Raw genomic sequence first — 19,570 nt, forward strand, 5'->3', positions numbered from 1 at the left:
TGCCCCCTCCTCTGTGGGCTCCTCAAAGGTGGCACTATGCCCTGCTGATTTACTTGCCGATGAAGCTCTACTATGGGAGAACTGCCTGGTTGGAAACTTCTTGGGTTCGCGACCACCCTTCTCTGTCGTCAAGTCCTCCCTATCCAAGCAATGGCGTCCACAGGGTTCGTTGGAGACCTTTCTGCTTGACAATGGTTTTTTCATTTTCAAATTCTCCTCCCCCCTTGACAAGTCTCGTGCCCTTGAGGGTGGCCCATGGCTTGTGGGGAAGAAGACTATTTTCCTCCGTCCTTGGCGTAGGCACCTGCAGCTTCGAAAAGTGGATTTTACATCCATTCCTCTCTGGATTTCGCTTCCTGGTCTGCCTCTCCACTTCTGGTGTACAGACGGGCTCAGTTACATAAGCTCTATCCTTGGTAAGCCTCTGTTCTCTGATGCGAGAACCAGGCACAAGGACCGACTGGCTTATGCTAGAATTTGTGTTGAGGTCTCTGCCAAAGACTTCCTTCCTGCCTTCATCACTGTCCATGAAGGAAAGGACTTCTCCTTTGAGCAAGAAGTGCACTATGATTGGAAACCCCCTCAATGCTCTGTCTATTAGGTGTTTGGCCACGATTCGCAACACTGTGCTTCGACAGGCAAGGTCTCGGCTGAGGAGGTCCCCTTCGTCTTTGAAATCCCTGGTATTGGAGTGGCTGCTGAAGAAACTGTTGCTGGGAAAAACCTTCGGATTGCTTTAGCCACTGACGATGGCGCTGCTGTGACCCTTGGAACATCTGCTGCTGTTGACACAGCTCAGTGTCTTCCTTGGCACAGATCCTTTTCTCGAGGCAGGCTGAGAACCAGACACCGGCGCCGGAATCTTCTCCCTGTGGAAAACCTTGCAAATCAGCCCTCCAATGGCCTGTCGTTGTCGAAGACCCTGACTGGACGAGATCCCCAGAATCGTTTCAGCCTGTTGGAGGAGATCGCTGATGACTTGGAGATTGTCACTTGCCCCGAAAAACCCCTTTTTGAGGTTTCACCTCGAAGTAGGTCAAGGATGACAGACGTTGCTCCTGTCGAAGTTTCTTCTCCTAGCTCCGGTCGAGAAGCAGATCCCATCTGCCCCCTAGTGATGGCCCCTTCTTTGGGAAAGATCCCTTTGGTCTCTCGTGACTTTGCCTCAGGTCACTCGATAAACCCTGGAACCAAAAGCCTTCCTTTGTCTGGTACTTGTCCCCTACCAGTTGACGTTGTTCCAGTGGGCCCCCCTCTTCCCTTTCTAATCCTCCCCTGGTCCAACCCCTTTTACTGGTTGGACCTACTCCCGGTTATCCTTTGGCTAACCCGATTGCTTTGGCGGGTCACTCAACTTCTACCCATTTTTTCCAAATCTCCCTTCCTGGATCTAGGGCGGGTCAACCTCTTAACCCGAATGTGACTTCTTCTTCGCCCGATATCCCATCTTCCAAGCCCCTTTCGGTTTCCAGAAATCATCGCCACCCCCTCACCTCTATCTCCCCCCTTGGCAGATCCTATTCGCAGCGCCACCATAGCAAAACTTGTTCTCGCTCTGTGCTGACTCGTCTTCTTGAGTCTTCGTTGCCTCTGCTACCCCTCCCTCAATGATTCTCGGCTCTTTTTGGAACACTTGAGGGTTGAATTCCCCCCCGAAACAAGCTGCTGTCCGCTCTCGTATTCGCTCCTCTCGAGCCTGCTTCTGCTGCCTCCTTGAAACTCATATCAAAGAACATAATTCTCTCAAAATTCTCTCCTCCATTGCCTCTGGTTGGTCCTTGAACTGCAATTATTCCTCCCATCCTAATGGCAGAATTTGGATCATCTGGGATCCAACAAAAATTTCTATCTCTCTTCTTTCCTCCTCGGCTCAGTTCATGCACACCTCCTTCTCTGACTGCCAAGGCTATTTTACCTGCTTCCTTTCTGTGGTCTATGCCCACAACTGCCCTGCCCTTCGTGCCTCTTTATGGGCTGACCTTCGTTCCATTGCCTCCCTCACTGCCAACCATCCTTGGAGCTTGGGTGGTGATTTTAATGTCATCCGTTACAGCAATGAAAAGAAAGGTGGTGGTCCTGTTGATATGGATGCTGTGGATTCCTTCAATGAGTGCATTGAAGACTTAGGGATAAATGATCTCAGTTGGGCAGGCTTTCCTCTTACCTGGTCCAATAAAAGAGCTGGTTCCAACCGCATTGCCTGCAAGCTGGACAGCATCCTTGTCAATGAAGAATGGCTGATTGCTTTCCCCTCCTCTCATGCCTATTTTGACAACCCGGGTCTCTCTGATCACTCTCCCATCTCCCTAACCATCCAGCCCTTCTCCTCCTTTGGTCCTAAACCTTTCAAGTACTTCAACATGTGGTCCTCTCACCCTTCTTTCCTCCCCCTTGTCCTTGAAGCCTGGAACAAGCCTGTTTTCTCCTTCTCCAATCCCCTCCTTGCTTTCTCCAAAAGACTTAGAATGTTAAGGCTGCTCTCAAGGGCTGGAACCACAATGTTTTTGGTAACATTACTCTTCAGGTGGCTGATTGCAAAGACAAGTTTGCCTCTATTCAGCTTCGGTTACAATCTGATCTTCATAATGGCCCTCTTGCTGTTGAAGAGAAAGAAACTTCTATTGAGCTCTCTACTTTACTTGCTAGGGAAGAAAGTTTTCTCAAGTAAAGTCTAGAATCAAGTGGTTGGAGCTGGGAGACTCGAATACTGCCTATTTTCATCGGTCTGTGAAAGCCAGAGCTAATGCAAACTCCATCTCTCAGCTCACTTGCCCGGATGGTTCTCTTGTCACTTCAGTGGATGGTATCAAGGACTTGGCTGTCCAGCATTTTAAGGACCTTTTCACCAACCATCAGGTGAACCTTCCCCCCATTCCTTATCATCTACTCAACAAGTTTGTTGCCCCAGAGCTGCATGCTTCTCTGTCTGCCATTCCTACTTAAGAAGAAATTATTGAAGCAGTTCACTCCCTCAAGGTGAATGGGGCTCCGGGTCCCGATGGCTTTAGTATGGGCTTCTTTCTTGCTTGCTGGGATATCATTAAATCTGGTCTCATTGCCGCCATTAAAAGTTTCTTCTTCAACCCCGGTCAGATCAAGAGCATTAATCACACTTTTCTTTGTCTCATCCCCAAAAAGGAAGGGGCTAATGTTATGAATGACTTCAGACCCATTGCCCTGTGCAGTCTGCTTTACAAGTTTATAGCCAAGATTCTTGCTCATAGATTAAAAGGAGTTGTGGATTCGCTAGTCAGTGACAACCAGTCTGCCTTTATTCCGGGTAGAAATATTGCGGACAACATCCTCCTTAGCCATGACATTGTGAGAGGTTTTCACAGGAAAAGCCATGCCCCCTCTATCCTTATGAAGATCGACATTCACAAGGCTTTTGACTCTCTCAAGTGGGACTTCATAGCCCATGTCTTGACCAAGATGGGGTTCCCTTTGATCTTTGTCAGCTGGATTACCTCTTGCATCTCTTCCACTATGTTCTCAGTCCTGGTGAATGGCAGCCCTGCTGGTTACTTTGGAGCTTCAGTGGGGATTCGTCAAGGCTGTCCACTTTCCCCTTACTTATTTACTTTGGCCTTGGAAGTCCTCTCCAGAGATATCCAGATATGTACTGATCAGATGCTCATCTCGCCGATGCCCAAGTGCAAAGCTCTCAAGCTTACTCACTTGGCCTTTGCAGACGACTTGATGTTTTTCTCCAAGGCCTTGATCAGCTCGCTTGAGTCTTTTTTGCTTTGCCTCCAGCACTTCCATGAGCTCTCAGGTTTGCGCATCAACCCGGCCAAGTCTCTACTGTTCTTTGCGGGAGTTTTTGAGTTTCACAAACCTGCCTTCCTGGAGAAATCTGGTTTTCTTGAAGGGCATCTCCCAGTCAAATACCTGGGTCTCCCTCTGATTCCAGCTAGGCTCTCTGCTCATCACTGTTCCCTTATGCTTGATCTCATTAGGAAGAAGCTCCAGCTCTGGAAAGGCAAGCTTCTATCCTATGCTGGCAGACTGGTTCTCATCAAATCAGTCCTGGATTCGTCTTATATTTATTGGTCCGGCATCTTTGGGCTCCCCCAATCAGTTATTAAATCTAAACAGTCCCTCATGGCCTCTTTTCCGTGGAAGGGTAATGATTCTGCTAGATTTCTGCATCTTATCAGCTGGGCAGCCGTGTGTCTCCCAAAAAAAGGAGGAGGGCTTGGTATCCGAAGAATAAAAGAAGTGAATTCAGCAGGTATCATCAAGCTCATTTGGAAGATAGCCTCAAAGCAGAAAAGTATTTGGGTTGATTGGTTATATTCAGGCCTGCTCCGTCAAGACTCTATCTGGATAGTCTCAGCCTCCTGTGACTCCTCTTGGGTCTGGTGTAAGATTCTTGCTAGTCGGCATCTGGTCCTCCATGTCATTCACTCCAGTATTGGTGATGGGTTATCCTCTTACTTGTGGTTGGACCACTGACACCCTATGGGAATTCTTCTCCACTTGGTCACTCCGAGAACTATTTATGCTTATGGTCTCAACAAGCTCTCCTTAGTGGCTGATATCATTGACTAAGCTGGCTGGGCTCCTCCTCCTTCTTCCTCCACCTCCCTTGGCCTTATATGGAACGGGTTTCCTTCTATTTCAAGAAGGCCTGCTCCTAGAGGTGATTTTGTTACTTGGAAGACCAACAACTCTTGTTCTTTCTCTTCCAAGGCTGCCTAGAATCTCATCCGGCTTCAAGGCCCGCTGGTCCCGTGGCGCAAGCTTCTTTGGTTCAAGCATCATATTCCTTGGCACTACTTCACCGCTTGGCGCATCTTCAACAAATGTTTACCAACTCAGTCTTTTCTTCGTTCCAGACAGATCCTTGTTTCTCCTGCTTGCTGCCTCTGTTGGAACAATTCTGAAGACTTGGATCACCTCTTTTTTGATTGCCCTACTGCTTCTGCCATCTGGAAAGGAATCTTGTCTAAGTATTGGCCTGGCCGCAGAAGAATCCTCCCTTTCTCAAGGGAATGGATCTGGATCAACATGACCTTCGTTGGCAATTCTATTTGCGACTCAGTCGGCAAATTAGCTTTTTGTGCTACTCTCAACCACATTTGGATGGAGCGCAATATCAGGAAATGGACCTCCAACTCTCGCTCTTTCCAGAAGATTTGGGATTCCATTTCCTTTGAAATCAAAGCAAAGTTATCGCTAGCTCCTCCTTCTAGTTGTTTTGACACCCCAAGGAATAAGCTCATTGTTGATTCCTGGGGCCTTTCAAATGTTTCTTTTGTTGCTTCAGCCGGCCGCTAGCCAAGCTTTTATTTTTCTTTCTTCCCTTCGGGACCCCTTGTTTCCCTTTTCCCTTTTGGTAATGAAATTCTTATTCACCCAAAAAAAAAAAAAACTTTTGCAACAACAACAACCACAACAACAACAATCATAACCTTATCCCAACTAAATGGGGTTGGCTACATGGATCCGATAGAGGCTATGACAGTAAAAGAAATAAGAGAAATAAAAAGAAGTAAAAGGAAGAAGAATAGAAAATAAGTAAAAGAAAAGTCAACGCATTAGTCAAAGCAGCATCCCAGGAACATTCCCCTACATGGGGTCGGCTACTCGGGTCCTTGTCCTCCAAACCACTCTATCTGCGGTCATACTAGGATTGAGCCCTACTACATGCATATCCTTTCTTACCACTTCTCCAATAGTCATCTTAGGCCTGCCCCTACCTCTTTTAGCTCCTTCAAACTGAATCTGGTCACTCTTCCTTACCGGTGCATCCATGGGTCTCCGTTGGACATGACCATACTACTTCAAGCGGTTCTCACGAAGTTTGTCCTGGATTGGTGCGACTCTCAATTTGGTTCTAATACAATCATTCTGTACTCTATCTCTCCTGGTCTTGCCACACATCCTCCTCAACATCCTCATCTCCGCTACACTCATCTTATCTATATTTCTCTTCTTAACTGCCCAACATTCCGCTCCATAAGTCATGGCTGGTCTTATAACTGTTCTGTAGAATTTCTCCTTAAGCTTAATAGGCATGCGTTTGTCACATAACACTCCCAATGCACCTCTCCACTTCATCCATCTTACTGTAATTCTGTGGGAGACATCATCCTCTATATCACCTTCTTTGTTAATGGTTGACCCCAAGTATCTAAAGCATTCACTTTGTGGTAGCTCTTGCTTCTCAAGTTTCACCACTTCATCACCTCTCCTGGTTTGGCTGAAGTTACACATCATATACTCTGCCTTTGTTCTGCTTAACTTAAAGCTTCGTGATTCCAAGCTTGATCTCCATAACTCCAGCTTTGCATTAATCCCTTCCACTGTTTCATCCATCAAATTAATATCATCAGCGAAAAACATACACCAAGGGACCTCATCTTGGATGTGCCTGGTTAAATCATCCATTATGAGTGCAAACAAATAAGGGCTTAGAGCAGATCCTTGATGTAACCCAATTGTAATAGGGAATTCACTACTTTGGCCCTTTGCAGTTTTGACACTCGTCACTACACCCTCATACATGTCCTTGATTATATCCACATAGTTACTTGAGCTTGTTCTCTTCTCTAGGACATGCCAAATGAGCTCTCTAGGGACTCTATCATAGGCCTTTTCTAGGTCGATAAAGATCATATGGAGGTTCCTCTTGTAAGCTCTAAATATTTCCATAAGTCTCCTTAAAAGGTAAATAGCTTCTGTCGTAGATCTCCCAGACATAAAACCAAATTGGTTCTCTGATATAATAGTGTCTCTTCTTAAGTGGACTCCAATGATTTTTTCCTAAAGTTTCATAGATGATTCATTAGTTTTATGCCTCTATAGTTATTGCAGTTCTGAATGTTACCTTTATTCTTATAAATCGGGACAATAGTGCTTCTCCTCCACTCATTTGGCATTTTCTTTGTACTCAAAATCTTGTTAAACAACTTCGTTAGCCAAGATATCCCCCGTGCTCCTAAGCTCTTCCACACTTCAATTGGGATCTCATCCGGACCCGGTGATTTCCCTACCTTTATCTTTCATAGGGCCTCTTTAACCTCGGCCTCACCAACTCGTTGTAGATGTCCATGACGTGGGTTGGCTTCAAGACTATTCCTCTCTACTTCCGAAACCATCCTTCGGACGAGGTAGCTTCATTAAGTAGGTTGTAAAAATATTCACCCCATCTCTCCATAATGTCCTCATCTCGTATTAGTACTCTACCATCCTCGCTCTTGATGCATCTAACATGGTCCAAATCTCCGCTCTTCCTTTCTCTTATTTTGGTTATCCGATAAATTGTATTTTTCTCTTCCTATGTATTAAGTCTCTTATAGAGGTCATCATATTTCTTCGCTCTTGCTTTCCCCACAATCTTCCGAGCTTCTTTTCTGGCTTTAGTCCTTTGCCAAGTCTTAAAATGAACTTTCTTAGTCTTAATGGCTGTTTGAACCTCGTCATCCCACCACCAGGTCTCTCTAGGGGCCAAACACATACCTTTTGAAATCCCTAGGACTTCTTTAGCAACCTTCTTTATACAAGTCGTCATCTCATTCCACATCTCGTTGGTATCTCCCTTAAAATCCCACTTTCCTTGTAGTGCTACTTTACTGCTAAATGACTCTAGGAGAACTCCTTGAAGTCGCCTCCATCTTATCTTAAGGCAAACCTGTTTCGCCTTCTTACGTTGCCTCGTACAAAGGTACATATACAAGACCATCAGTCTATGTTGGGCGGTTAAGCTCTCTCTTGGTATAACCTTACAGTCCTTGCATAAAAGTCTGTCAGACCTTGTCAGGAAAAAATCTATTTGGCTTGCATGTTGCCCACTCTTGTAAGTAACTAAATGCTCATCTCTCTTTTTAAAAAAGGTATTTGCAATGCACAGGTCAAACGCTATTGCGAAGTCTAACACTGAGATCCCCTCTTCATTCCTCTCTCCAACTCTGTAACCTTCGTGAGCCTCTTCAAAGCCTATACAGTCCCTACCCACATGTCTGTTAAGGTCTCCTCCGATAATAATTTTCTCTCCCAGACCAAAACCATGCACTAATCCATCCTTGTGTTCCCAGAATTGTAATTTAACACTCTCATCCAAACCTGCTTGGGGTGCGTACGCGCTAACAATGTTGATAACCTCGTTGTCTAGCACCAACTTGATAGATATGATCCTATCTCCAAATCTTTTAACATCCGCTACTTCGTTCTTAACTCTTAAAGGTCTTTGTCCACAACTATGCCCACTCCACCTCTCCCGCTTTCGTCTCCCAAGTACCATAGTTTGAAGTCATCTAACGTCTTGGCTTTGTGACCCTTCCATCTTGTTTCTTGAATGCATGCAACATTAATCCTTCTTCGCCGCTTAGTATCTATCAACTCCATACTCTTACCCGTCAAAGAACCGATGTTCCAGGATGCAAATCTTATCCTACACTTATGAACAAGATTAGTACTGAAAGACATGATATAAGACAAGATAAGGGACAATCAAAAGATAGTAGGATCCATGCAAAAGGGATTGGCTGGATAGAATATAGTGCCGGCTGCCTACCTGATGCACTAGTATAGGATAAATACTATATAATATAAAGGTGTGATTTAAAAAGAAATATGGTTAATAGAGTAAAGTAACAGAGCAAAGTGAGCTATGCACGGCATATGCACAAGAATCAATTAAAAAAATAAATACAAATATGAGGGGTGAACAGTAGACAGCAAACTGGGTGTTAGAATAATATAAAGTACACAAGGGGAATTAGAAGCAACAATGGAAAGAATAATACATAGCAACAATGTAAAAACAATGTATAGCAGAATAGGTAATAGAACAGGGTAATAGAAGCAATAAACAGTAAACAACAAAACAAGGTGTTTGAATAGTAAACAGCAAACAAGGTGTTAGAATAATATAAAGCACACAGGGGGAATAGAAGCAACAATGGAAAGAATGATATATAGCAACAATGGAAAGAATAATATATAGCAACAATGTAAAAACAATGTATTGCAAAATAGGTAATAGAACAGGGTAATATAAGCAGCAATGTAATAGGACAATATATATCAGAGCAAGGAAATATACAGCAAAACAGGGTAAAATAACAATACACCGCATAGACAAAGATCCTTCACAGCTATAACAGGGCCAGCAATTACCAGAGTTCAACTAGTATAGGGTAAAATATGGTTTACCAGGTTTGCCGGGAGGCAAGCCACAGTTAAAAAAAATAATAATAATAATAATAATAATAAATAAATAAAAGACAAAAATCAGACTATGTTCAGGTGTGGGGGAAGTTGAGGCTGAGAGTGGGGGTGTGATGAGGGGGTGGATTGGAGTGGATGAGAGAAAATCGTGGGTTGAGAGATATGCTGTTGTTAACTTTTGCATTGGCTAAATTATTTGTTGCTGATTACTTGTAAATTTTGTGTAGTGTAAGTTATTTTATACTATTTACATCATTTATGTGAATAATACATTTAATTTTTTTAAAATTGACCTCATATTAGTCGGGCATGTGCCTCACACTTCAGATGCTAGGAGACCTTCGCAGCTTGCGTACACCTTTTGTTTAAATATCTTTGCTAGCTTGTAATTATGTGAGACCCATGATGATACAGATGTTGAATATTCATGTTGACGAGATACAATGTTAACAGTATGGTGTTTCTGAACGGTCTTATTATTTAAGATGTTGATAATTACGTATTTGTTTCTTAGGGGAAATGAACAATGCTCTTTTACAGGGCCATAAGGATAGTATTGATGATGTGGGTTCCACGTCAGCTGCTGATGCTTTACAATTGAAGTCATGTATTGGCAAATCTTTTCAGGTTGTTGATGTAAGTACCAAGCATATGTCTTCTTTGTTTCATACTTGCCTCTATTCATTACATACTGTGATATTTAAACACAACAATTCCGTTATGATTTGTGATTGGTCCCCCTCTCATTCTCTGTAGAAGGCTCAAATTTCGATTCAGCTCAGAAAAATAACAATCTGCTGTTGCAATTGAAAATTTAACTGGAATAACATAAAGTGCATTCATCTTTTGGTGATAAATCAGATGCAAAATCTCTGGTAAAGCACAAATCTTTGATTTATTTTGGTTTATTAAAGGGTAAATGTCCATTGAAATGTTTTCATTTCCAAAGAGATGTAACAATCAGGGGCATCTTAGGAATCTTGAAACAAGGACTTCTTTCCTAGGATTTAATTGATGATCTTACCAGATGAAATACAAGATTCCATGGTTTTGACAGCGTCATGTTATTCAAGATAACCAATTCTTAATAATGGGTCCCTAATATGATTTTCTTACTATGTTATTTTAATGCTTCGAAACAGGAGCCATACTTGTGTCTGACTCTTCATGTTGAAGAACAAAATACAATGCCCGATAAACTTGCAGTTGAGTTATTTAAATATTTTATTTTTGCTGAAGGGGTTCAACTGTTATGGAGGTATGTTGGCACAACGCTTTCAGGGATCCTGTTTTGGTACTGGAGGCAATCCTCCTCTTGATCTTTTCCTACTAGTAGGTGAAGTGTGTGACTGTTGTTGATACCATGGAAAATTAGTTGCACTATTCCAGTAACCACTCAGAAAAGTTTGGACCACTTGATCTGGTGGCTGAGAAATTTACATAAAAGTGAAAGGAAAGGGAGTGCATTGTCTCCCAAACTGTTTTTCAATAAGTTATAGTCTGATCCCAGGGTTAGAAAACTTTGTAGAAGCACTCTCAACTCAACTAAAGCTTATCATAACTAAATGGGGTTGGCAGTTACAGTCTGCATGATCGATGAATCAAGACCTTAAACAAGGATAGGTGGTCAAAGAAGCCTGCCTGTGGTTCCTGTGCTGAACCCAATATCTAAAGTAGTAAATTACTGTCTATAGCAATTACAGAATATCAGAAGATTTGGAAGCACATATCCTAATTTCCCAGTGGTTTTCAGTCTGTAGATAGTCTCAGCTGTACTGAAAGTACGTCTACTTTGGTTTTGTTCTCATTAATGCTTTTGCATCTTTATGTCGTACATGCAGGAAGAGAGTGCACTAAACAAGCCGTAGAGTCATCCAATTTTGATATCCCAGAGTTGGAGTACATTGGTTGGTGAAGTCTTGACTCATTGGCATGCATGCATTCACCATTAGTTCGTATCCAATTTTTGTTCATTTCTACATTCAAATTGGGCCAGGTAGTGTACAGAAGTGGGCTTTGTACAGTTTACCAATTGTGCACCATTCTTTTCCATGTGATCAAATGTGTTGATACCTTATTATCCAACATAGAGAGAGCCAGGGCTTCTTTTTGTTCACCAAGAATTTGCCATTATCGGAGATTCTCTGTTAGTGATGGTAGATTATGCTCTCCATTGGTAACTCAAATCTTGTCTGCCACTTTTGTGCACATGGATCTTGGCGGTGCCCTTGGATAGCAGCAGCAGCCTCCTAAATTGACATTGTTTGGACTTCGTCGCAAACTCGCAAACAGGAGCTCTCTTCTGGACTGCCCAGCTGCTATATTGTTAAGACTTAAATGTGGTCCAAATAGGGGAACTCCTGCGTAGAGCATTGGGGAATAGTGGGATGAGTGATGTTTTCAGGAATTAGATAGAAGAAACTCAACTTGATGGATGATTCTACCCATCAAATCATTTCTATAGTAGTTAGAATGGAGATATGAGTTCTGATAGAAGGGGGTTGGGAGATGTATTGATCCCATAATTAATTATTCGACGACAAGTAGTAATTTGTTCCACTGATTGCCACCGTTTGCAGCACATAGAGGAAGTCTGAATTGGGGTCATACTTGATTGACTCTGATGATGAATGAATTGACAGTAGATCAGTTTGCAAATTGTAGTGAAATTTCAATTTATTAATTCCATCTGATTGCTTAGTCTAAACTTAAGTAAGTTCACAATGAACTTGTCTGAGGCGTATGAAATCATGATTTCACCTGGCAATAGTGATGCCATTGCCATTACCATTACGTTAGAGGCAGACACCCCATCTCTTGTATATATAGAAAGTAATAACTTTCGTATATGTAGATTACCAGTCCAAGCACAGTTGAAACAGTCCTACAGAATGGAGGGCATCTGATTTATTTTCTTATTTCCATTCAATATGAGAGCAACTCTGAAAGCTTCTGATTTATAATGTGGTTGGAAAAAGAAACAATGTATATAGGTCGGGTCGTGGGTTTGTAAAAAGCTTTCTCAAGTTAGACGAATTCAGACCATTTTGGTTTTTACAAAAATGATCAGATTATTAAAAAATTGTTTTATTCAATATTTGATTGTGTAGACGGTATTTGAGAATGGTGCATTCGGAACACATCATTTATACAAGTAAGATATTGATAAAATATCTCATGAAAATAATGAGAAACACCACATGAGGAGATGGAGAAATGGAATCGAGCAAGGACTGTGGCCTGGGGGAGTAGAGCGGTGGTTGAATGCGAGATCGTAAGGTTTTCTTTCTTTCCATCTCTGCGAATGAATGCCTTCAACACATGTTGGCCCAGGTAACTTGTCCCTACCACCACTAACACTCTCTTCCGATCCATCTTTTACCCCTCCACTTTCCCAAGCCTTGTTATCCTGTGTGTAGATGCAGGAAGGTAATACGCTAATATTAGTGCTCCCTAGCTCCTTCCTCAGCTGCAATTCTCAGATGCAATGACCACCTGAACCGTTGATATTTGCTTGGACTTCCAAACTAACCAGTATCGAAATCTGTCGGTGACCGTCACTCTCTTTAAACGCCGGGGTAGACCTGAAGATAAAGCGGGTAGTATAGCTCACTCCGGCTATGGGATGAGGGAACAAGAGAGATGGAAGCAGGGTTTTTTATAAATTTTGAAGTGATTTTACTACCATTTTAGCTCTGGAATAGCAACGTTAGAGAACACGTGGTATTGAGTCAATGAGAGAATCTCCCCTGCACAAATACCTTCGTCTTTATCACCACTTTGGTTCTGATACCATGGTCTCAACCAATCAACCCTTTGGCGGATATTTAGGTCATCTAGGAAAGCCTTCCTCGATGGCCATTATCCAGGAAACCATGACCTACTCTTTCTAATAATAATTGAGTCCAGAAACCCAACAACAAATGTTAGTAATAAGTAGGGCTGTTCTCACATAATCTCTATGTCCCATCTGTGTATGTGTGGTGGGTAGCACATTGACGTTTCCACCTTGGAAACTCTTTTGAGTCTCCGGCCAACAAAGTAGTAAGCTCAGCATGATAGTTAGCATCTTAGCACACTTGATCGATCACTACTTTGGTCCTTCTCCTCCTTTGTGCTTTTTCTGTCTTGCTGCCTTGGTAGTGAAAGTGATCTTCTTTATAGGAACTGAACACGCGTGGTCCTCACACATCTTCAACTCCAAGACCACCATGTTCTTGTTCTTATCTTCCATCATCATTCATAGGCTCATACATCAGGCAAACTTCCTCCTCTATGTTCTTTACCTTTCTGTTAACCAAAATAAATTAAACTTTTTTTTAATGAAAAAAAATACTTTAAAACTTTGAATCCTACAATCCTTAATTAAAGTTGCAAGCCCAGTAAAGAGACCCTTCCTTAATTAAAATTGCAAGCCCAGTAAAGAGACCCTTGTGTGTATGTGTATACACATATGCATATGAAAAAATCTTGGGAAATAGTTTTCTGTACAGGAGTGTGGGCTACACTAGCACTCCTCTGTGTCTATCTCTCTCCTCCTCAAAACAAGAGACAGAGATGTCTTTTTATATTTAGAGGAGAGAGATGGACTCATGGGAGTGCTGGCGTAGGCCACACTCCCGTATAGAGAATTATCTCCCAAAAATCTTATTGTAACTAAGATTGGTTTGGTTACAATACGATTATAATTTTACATTTTTGCCTTTTGTTTTATTTCTAATAATTATTTAATGTAGAATTAATGTAGAGGTAAAAAAGGGTCCTAAGCTCCTAGCACCTCTGTGTCTATCCTTGCTTGATCAGAGAACCCTCTTCTAAAAAGAAATCCGATAAGTAATGGGAGTCACCCATAAGAGAATGTGACAAGAAATGGAAGCATCTGAAATAGAAATAGAAATAGAAATAGAATCCCCAACTTCTTTCTTCAATAGCTGATCCTGTAAATTCAATATTCATTTATACATGTAGCACTCGGCATTTTTTCCATTCCTCCACCCTCCCCTCACTCCTCTTTCTTTGAACAAATTCTTCTACAAATTTTCAAATTTGGCCAATTTAAACGGTCCATTATCTATGCAATGGTGAAAAATTCTCTTATAATGCTCCGATGGTTTTCTGTTTGCAGAGGATAGAAAGTCGAATCCACTAAATGGTGAACCATATGGTTGAAATATGTATAAAAATAATATTATAAATGTGTAGGATTTAATTACGAGAATCAAATTAGGTAAATTGACCAATCTAGATCAGGATCAACTAGCGTTGAGGATCAATTGTTCCCGCCCAATAATTGAATGCTAAATTGGGCTATTGGACGTGCTATGAGAAAGGGTACACTCATCAGCCATTGCTCCATAACAAGAGGTTTTAGTTGGATGGAACTCAGGGAACAAAGGTCCCGTTTTCAATTTCCTATCTAAAGCACTTATAACTTAAGAGAAAAAAGATCCCCACGATGCTAGTGTGTAGATTTCATCTCATGTTTGTCATTCTCTCTTCGTATTAAATGCCCCCATATACAATTTCACAACCTCTATTAATGGGAAACTACACTTTGACATCATGAAAAATCTCTCTTCCCAAAATAATATAAAGGGGGAGGGTTCTTTGTTCGAGAGCGTGGTCTATATTAACCCTTGGGTCTCTCTCTCTCTCTCTCGTCCCTCAATAGGAGGCAAAACTATCATTTGATAAGGAGAGGAGGGAGATAAACACTGGACATAAAACAATTTCCCTAATATAAATTAGTGGGGTTGGAGAATGGTCCTCCTCAATCCTTCCCTTTTTTTCAAGAAAAAAATGATTCTCTTACCCCACCACCAATGCCAATCCTCCGGCAATCCCTCTCTTGCAATTTAGTAATCAGAAAGCCAAATGGGTCTCATAAGCAATTATTAGTTTGAGGAAAAACAAAAATAAAAATCACCACGACCCAAGTGTGCATGTTCCTACACACATCCTACCTGTGGATCCCACACACTCTTTTTTTATTTGTGAGACCATTCTCTATGGGAGAGCATTGTCTTTGCAAATATGGGGGGCCAATGAGCACGCATTAAAGCTTCTTAGGAGGCAGGATTCCTACCTATGAAATCATAGGGGGTGGGGCAGTCATTTTAACCCCATTGTGTCTGAGAGTGGGTGATACACTCCCCTCACATAGAACTTTTTTCCAACTCTTTACGGCAACTTTTCTCCAATTTTTTAATAAAGGGCGGTACGTCCTTATTAAAACTCTTTATAGTGATCTCTCATTCTCTCTGTATTAATTTATGGGAAAAAAGATTGCTACAGTTCCAAGGTGCAGGTTTCCTCTCTTGTGAATTTTTTTTCTGATATGAAATATGAGTTCCACATGAAAGATGCCTTTCTCAGGCTACACAATTGGTGTGATTCACATATTCCTCCCCCTTCCCACGCTGCCAGCGTGGAAATTCTCTCTCAATTCAAACGAATTAATAGATTCCCTATTGGCATTAGTTCCCACTGAAAAAAAGGTCAAAAAAAAAAAACAAAAAGATAAAGATAAGAAAGAAATAAAAAATAAAGAAAAAGGAAGGGAAAGGAAGACGCGGTTGGCTGTTGTTCTCTGCGATTTCCTTTTTCTTTCACCAAATCTACAGAATCATTTCTACCCCAAAAAAAAAAAAAAAAAATCTACAGAATCATAAGCAAGGCCTCCCTGGTGTTTTTTCTCCATTACAAGGTGAGTATTTCTCTCAAATTCCATAAATAAGGACTTAGATTCTTCTTTTTTGTAATATTTTATTTGTGTTCCTTTGTTTTTTTAAATTCATTTTTATTTTATCTCATATTCTCGAACGTAAATTGCGTGTGACTTTGATCTTTCTATTTTTCTAATTTGTTCCAGATTCTTCTTTTTATATGGGCTAATCCAAAGCATTTAAATCTTTTCTTTCCTTACTCCAGAAAATTTCTTCAATATCACTTGGGTTTTTCTTCTTTTTTGGCTCCTGCAATTGCTGTTGGATTTGCTGCTGCTTTTTGATTCATCTTTGGGCCTCGCCTTTGACTAAATTCCCTTTTCGATCTCCATTCTTGGGTAGGCACAATTTGTTTTCATTTTTCTTGTCTGGATCTATTGGAATCATTCATGGTTCTTCTGATAGAGACATCTTTAAGAACTTTTAGTGAGTCTATTTTTTTTGTTTGGGTTTGATTGCTTGTGGAATTGCTGGAAAGTAGAGAAAACTTCTTACGATTTACCTTATAATTTTGAATTTTCTCTTCCTTGGATAATCGTTGTCTTGCTTGTTTCATTTTCTTTCTCTTATAATTTTTGTTCTGGATGCCCTCAGGCTTGTTAACGGTGGGATTTTCTTTTTGATGGGCTTTGAATCTGCAGAAATTTTTTGGTAGATTATTTGTATTTATTAAAAATAGTTGCTTTTCTCAGTTTTGCATTATTCTCATCTTTGTCCGAGTGATTTAAGGGAAATATATCGCTTAGGGTGGGAAGGGGGGGGGGGGGTTACTTATCTGTTAGGGTTGTGAAATTTGGAGGAATTTGATTTTGCTTTCCTGTTGTTCTGAGTTGGACTTTTCTGAGTTTTTTGCTTCTTTGTTTTAGTTGTCAAAAGTTGCAGAAGAAGAAGAGAGGTAGAGATGGGTGAAGCTCTGGATACAAGGTATTGGTGTTACATGTGCTCTCAAATTGTGAACCCTGTAATGGAAGTTGAGATCAAATGCCCATTCTGCGAAAGCGGTTTTGTGGAAGAAATGGATAACAGTAACGAACACGAGAGCGATGCCGATCCGGGTTCTGACCGAGCACTCTCTCTTTGGGCTCCGATCTTGCTCGGAATGATGGGTGGTGGTTCTCGGCGTCGAAGATTCAGAAGAGAAGAAGACTACAGTAGTCAACAGGGAGAGTCGGAACAAGACAGGGACTTGGAATCCATCATCAGGAGGAGGAGGAGAAGCTCGGCTGCCATCCTCCAATTGCTTCAGAGCCTTCATGATGGGATCACATCCGAATCGGATAGTTCAGAAAGTAATAGGGAAAGAGAGAGAGATCATGAGCGTGTTATCCTAATAAATCCTTTCAACCAGGCAGTAATTCTGCAGGGCTCCTTCGACCTGAACCAATCTGATAGCCAAAGTCAGAGCACTCCTGGTTCTTTGGGTGACTACTTCATTGGACCTGGTTTGGATCTATTGCTACAGCATTTGGCAGAGAATGATCCCAACAGATATGGAACCCCACCTGCAAAGAAAGAGGCAGTTGAAGCAATGCCTACTGTGAAAATTAAGGACAACATTCAGTGTTCGGTATGCTTAGAGGATTTTGAAATAGCTGCAGAAGCTAAGGAGATGCCGTGTAAGCATAGATTTCATAGTGGGTGTATTCTGCCTTGGCTGGAGCTTCATAGTTCTTGCCCAGTTTGTAGGTTTCAGATCCCGGCTGACGAATCCAAGCTTGATTCAAATTCATCCGGGAATAATAGGGATAACGAGGTTCAAAACGGCGGTGGCAGCAGTGGCCATGGCAGTGATCGAAGTGGTGGAGAGGAAAGTGAAGGGGGAAATGGGAATGGGAGAAGGTTTTGGGTTCCTATTCCATGGCCTTTCAATGGGTTGTTTTCTTTTTCAGGATCTCAGAGTGGTGTTAATGCTTCCTCATTCATCTTCATCTTCATCTTCCACTGGGGGTTCGCAAAGTGCTTCTCGAACAGATGATAACTGAAGAGTACTCGTATCATGTAGTATAGATTATCTTCTTTTCCTTCATCCTTCTTGTTATACATTATCTTCTTTTCCTTCATCCTTCTTGACGTGTTGTCTCTTCTTTTGTACATGGTCATGGTCCTTTGTTTACAGAATTGTGATCTTTACTGCAATTTTCCCTTCTTGTTGTCTATTCTATGTAGATCTTGATTTGTTCTTTGGGCAGATTCCATGTTATCTGAATTTACTAATTTACTTTCCTATTATCACATCAGATTAAACTTGATCTGCCAGTTGAAATTTATATATGGTTCCTTCATTGGTGCCATGGAAGTTCTTCTCATAAAAAAGATGTAGCAGCAGGTGATGATTGTTTGGATTGACTAGTGAAAATTGTTCACTTTGAGAAACCACAATCAAATGTGTGCCAAATACATGATGCTGGTTAGAATTGCTCTAATTAATGAAAAATCTTCTTCAGAATCACTCTGGTCCAGTGATACCCAACGGCGTCTGCTTGTCTTCCCTAGTACCAAGTTAGTGGTGTTGGGAGAGATTTGACAAACCAGAAGACTGCTTGATGTCAACCATAAAGATAAAGATGGCAAATTATTGATGTTTAGACAGATGGAAATTAGACCAAAACCCAGATGGATCTTTGTGCCTTTCAAATCTGTTGTGTTGACTTTTGGATTAGTATCAAAATATAAAATTGGAGTTTCCATGATCTCTTGGTTGAACAAATCTGTATTAATGCAATGGTTGCAACTTGCAACTAATGATTTTCTACTAAACAAGGTCAAAACTTTAGCTATTGAATAGGTGCCCGAGAATTGAATATTCTTCTTATCAAACGGCTGAAGTGGTGGTTGTGTTCATAGACTATTGCGGATAAAACCCTTTCACCAAAAAGATATTTCAAGGGTAGAAATAAAGAAAACCAATATAACCTGAGATTGAGGAAGTCCATTTTGAAATCTAAAGCATCTCATGGGGACTTAACTCCTCTTAGGTTCCCTGTCCGGTCAGGTTGGTAGGTTTCTCTCATAGGGGGTTGGAAATGACGACCTCACCCCTTGCCCGAACATACTGACCGGGTGGAGTGAGGTCGTCATTTCTGCCCTTGCTATGAGAGGAACCTACGAACCTGACCGGGTAGGGAACCTGAGAGGAGAAAAATTCATCTCCTCCGTGGATCAACGTGTTAGGTGAGTTTCCAAATTAAACTATTCATCCTTGCTGCTTATAGTTTACAGCTAACGCAGCCTTAACAATTCCCTGTTGAGTGTTTCATTCATATTTTAAGCCATTTTTTTTTTAATTTAAATGTATGATTATGAATTTTATTATGTATAATTTTCTTTAAGGATATAAAAATTATAGTGGACCGGAAGAAAGTATTACCCATCAAGACACCTGTTGGAGGTGAAAAGAAGCCCTAAGAAAGATGAAAATGGCCAAGGCTCTACACTCATATGGGGTCTCAATAGAAATGCGGAAGAGCTTAGGAATCTATGGCTTATCTTGGCTAACCAAGTTGTTTGATAAGATTATGTGCACTAGGAGAATGCCAGATGAATGGAGGAAAAGCATTGCAGTACCGATTTATAAAAATAAAGGCGATGTCCGAAGTTGCAACAACTATAGAGGCATAAAATTAATGAATCATACTATGAAATTATGAGAGAGGATTATTAGAACACAC

At 41.3% G+C, this 19,570-nt stretch overlaps 2 protein-coding genes across 6 annotated transcripts in view; both read left to right on the top strand.

The window, feature by feature from the left end:
- LOC122642124 overlaps window positions 1–11,884 on the top strand; it is a 34,903-nt gene extending 23,019 nt beyond the window's left edge. The window contains exons 4-5 of one of the 2 annotated variants that reach the window (XM_043835546.1): window positions 9,718–9,813; window positions 11,019–11,884. In XM_043835546.1, the coding sequence (XP_043691481.1) occupies window positions 9,718–9,813; window positions 11,019–11,045 (123 nt within the window). In that variant the 3' untranslated portion in view covers window positions 11,046–11,884. Of the gene's footprint in view, window positions 1–9,691; window positions 9,815–11,018 lie in introns of those variants that run through there. The other variant, XM_043835547.1, reaches the window with a different exon arrangement.
- Window positions 101–17,934, top strand: LOC122642123 (E3 ubiquitin-protein ligase SIRP1-like). 4 transcript variants are annotated; one of them, XM_043835545.1, is made up of 3 exons: window positions 15,725–15,813; window positions 15,876–15,882; window positions 16,783–17,934. In XM_043835545.1, the coding sequence occupies exon 3, from the start codon at window positions 16,804–16,806 to the stop codon at window positions 17,875–17,877; it is 1,074 nt and encodes a 357-aa protein (XP_043691480.1). In that variant the 5' UTR covers window positions 15,725–15,813; window positions 15,876–15,882; window positions 16,783–16,803; the 3' UTR covers window positions 17,878–17,934. The 4 variants fall into 4 exon arrangements, with proteins under 4 accessions (XP_043691479.1, XP_043691477.1, XP_043691480.1 ...); XM_043835544.1 differs by lacking the exons at window positions 15,725–15,813; window positions 15,876–15,882 and adding an exon at window positions 101–104 and having other exon boundaries at window positions 16,779–17,934; XM_043835542.1 differs by lacking the exon at window positions 15,876–15,882 and having other exon boundaries at window positions 15,712–15,820; window positions 16,761–17,934.
- Window positions 17,935–19,570: the final 1,636 nt, after the last annotated feature.

Source organism: Telopea speciosissima, chromosome 10 (genome assembly GCF_018873765.1).
Source record: "Telopea speciosissima isolate NSW1024214 ecotype Mountain lineage chromosome 10, Tspe_v1, whole genome shotgun sequence".
In the NCBI taxonomy this organism is placed as follows: domain Eukaryota; kingdom Viridiplantae; phylum Streptophyta; class Magnoliopsida; order Proteales; family Proteaceae; genus Telopea; species Telopea speciosissima.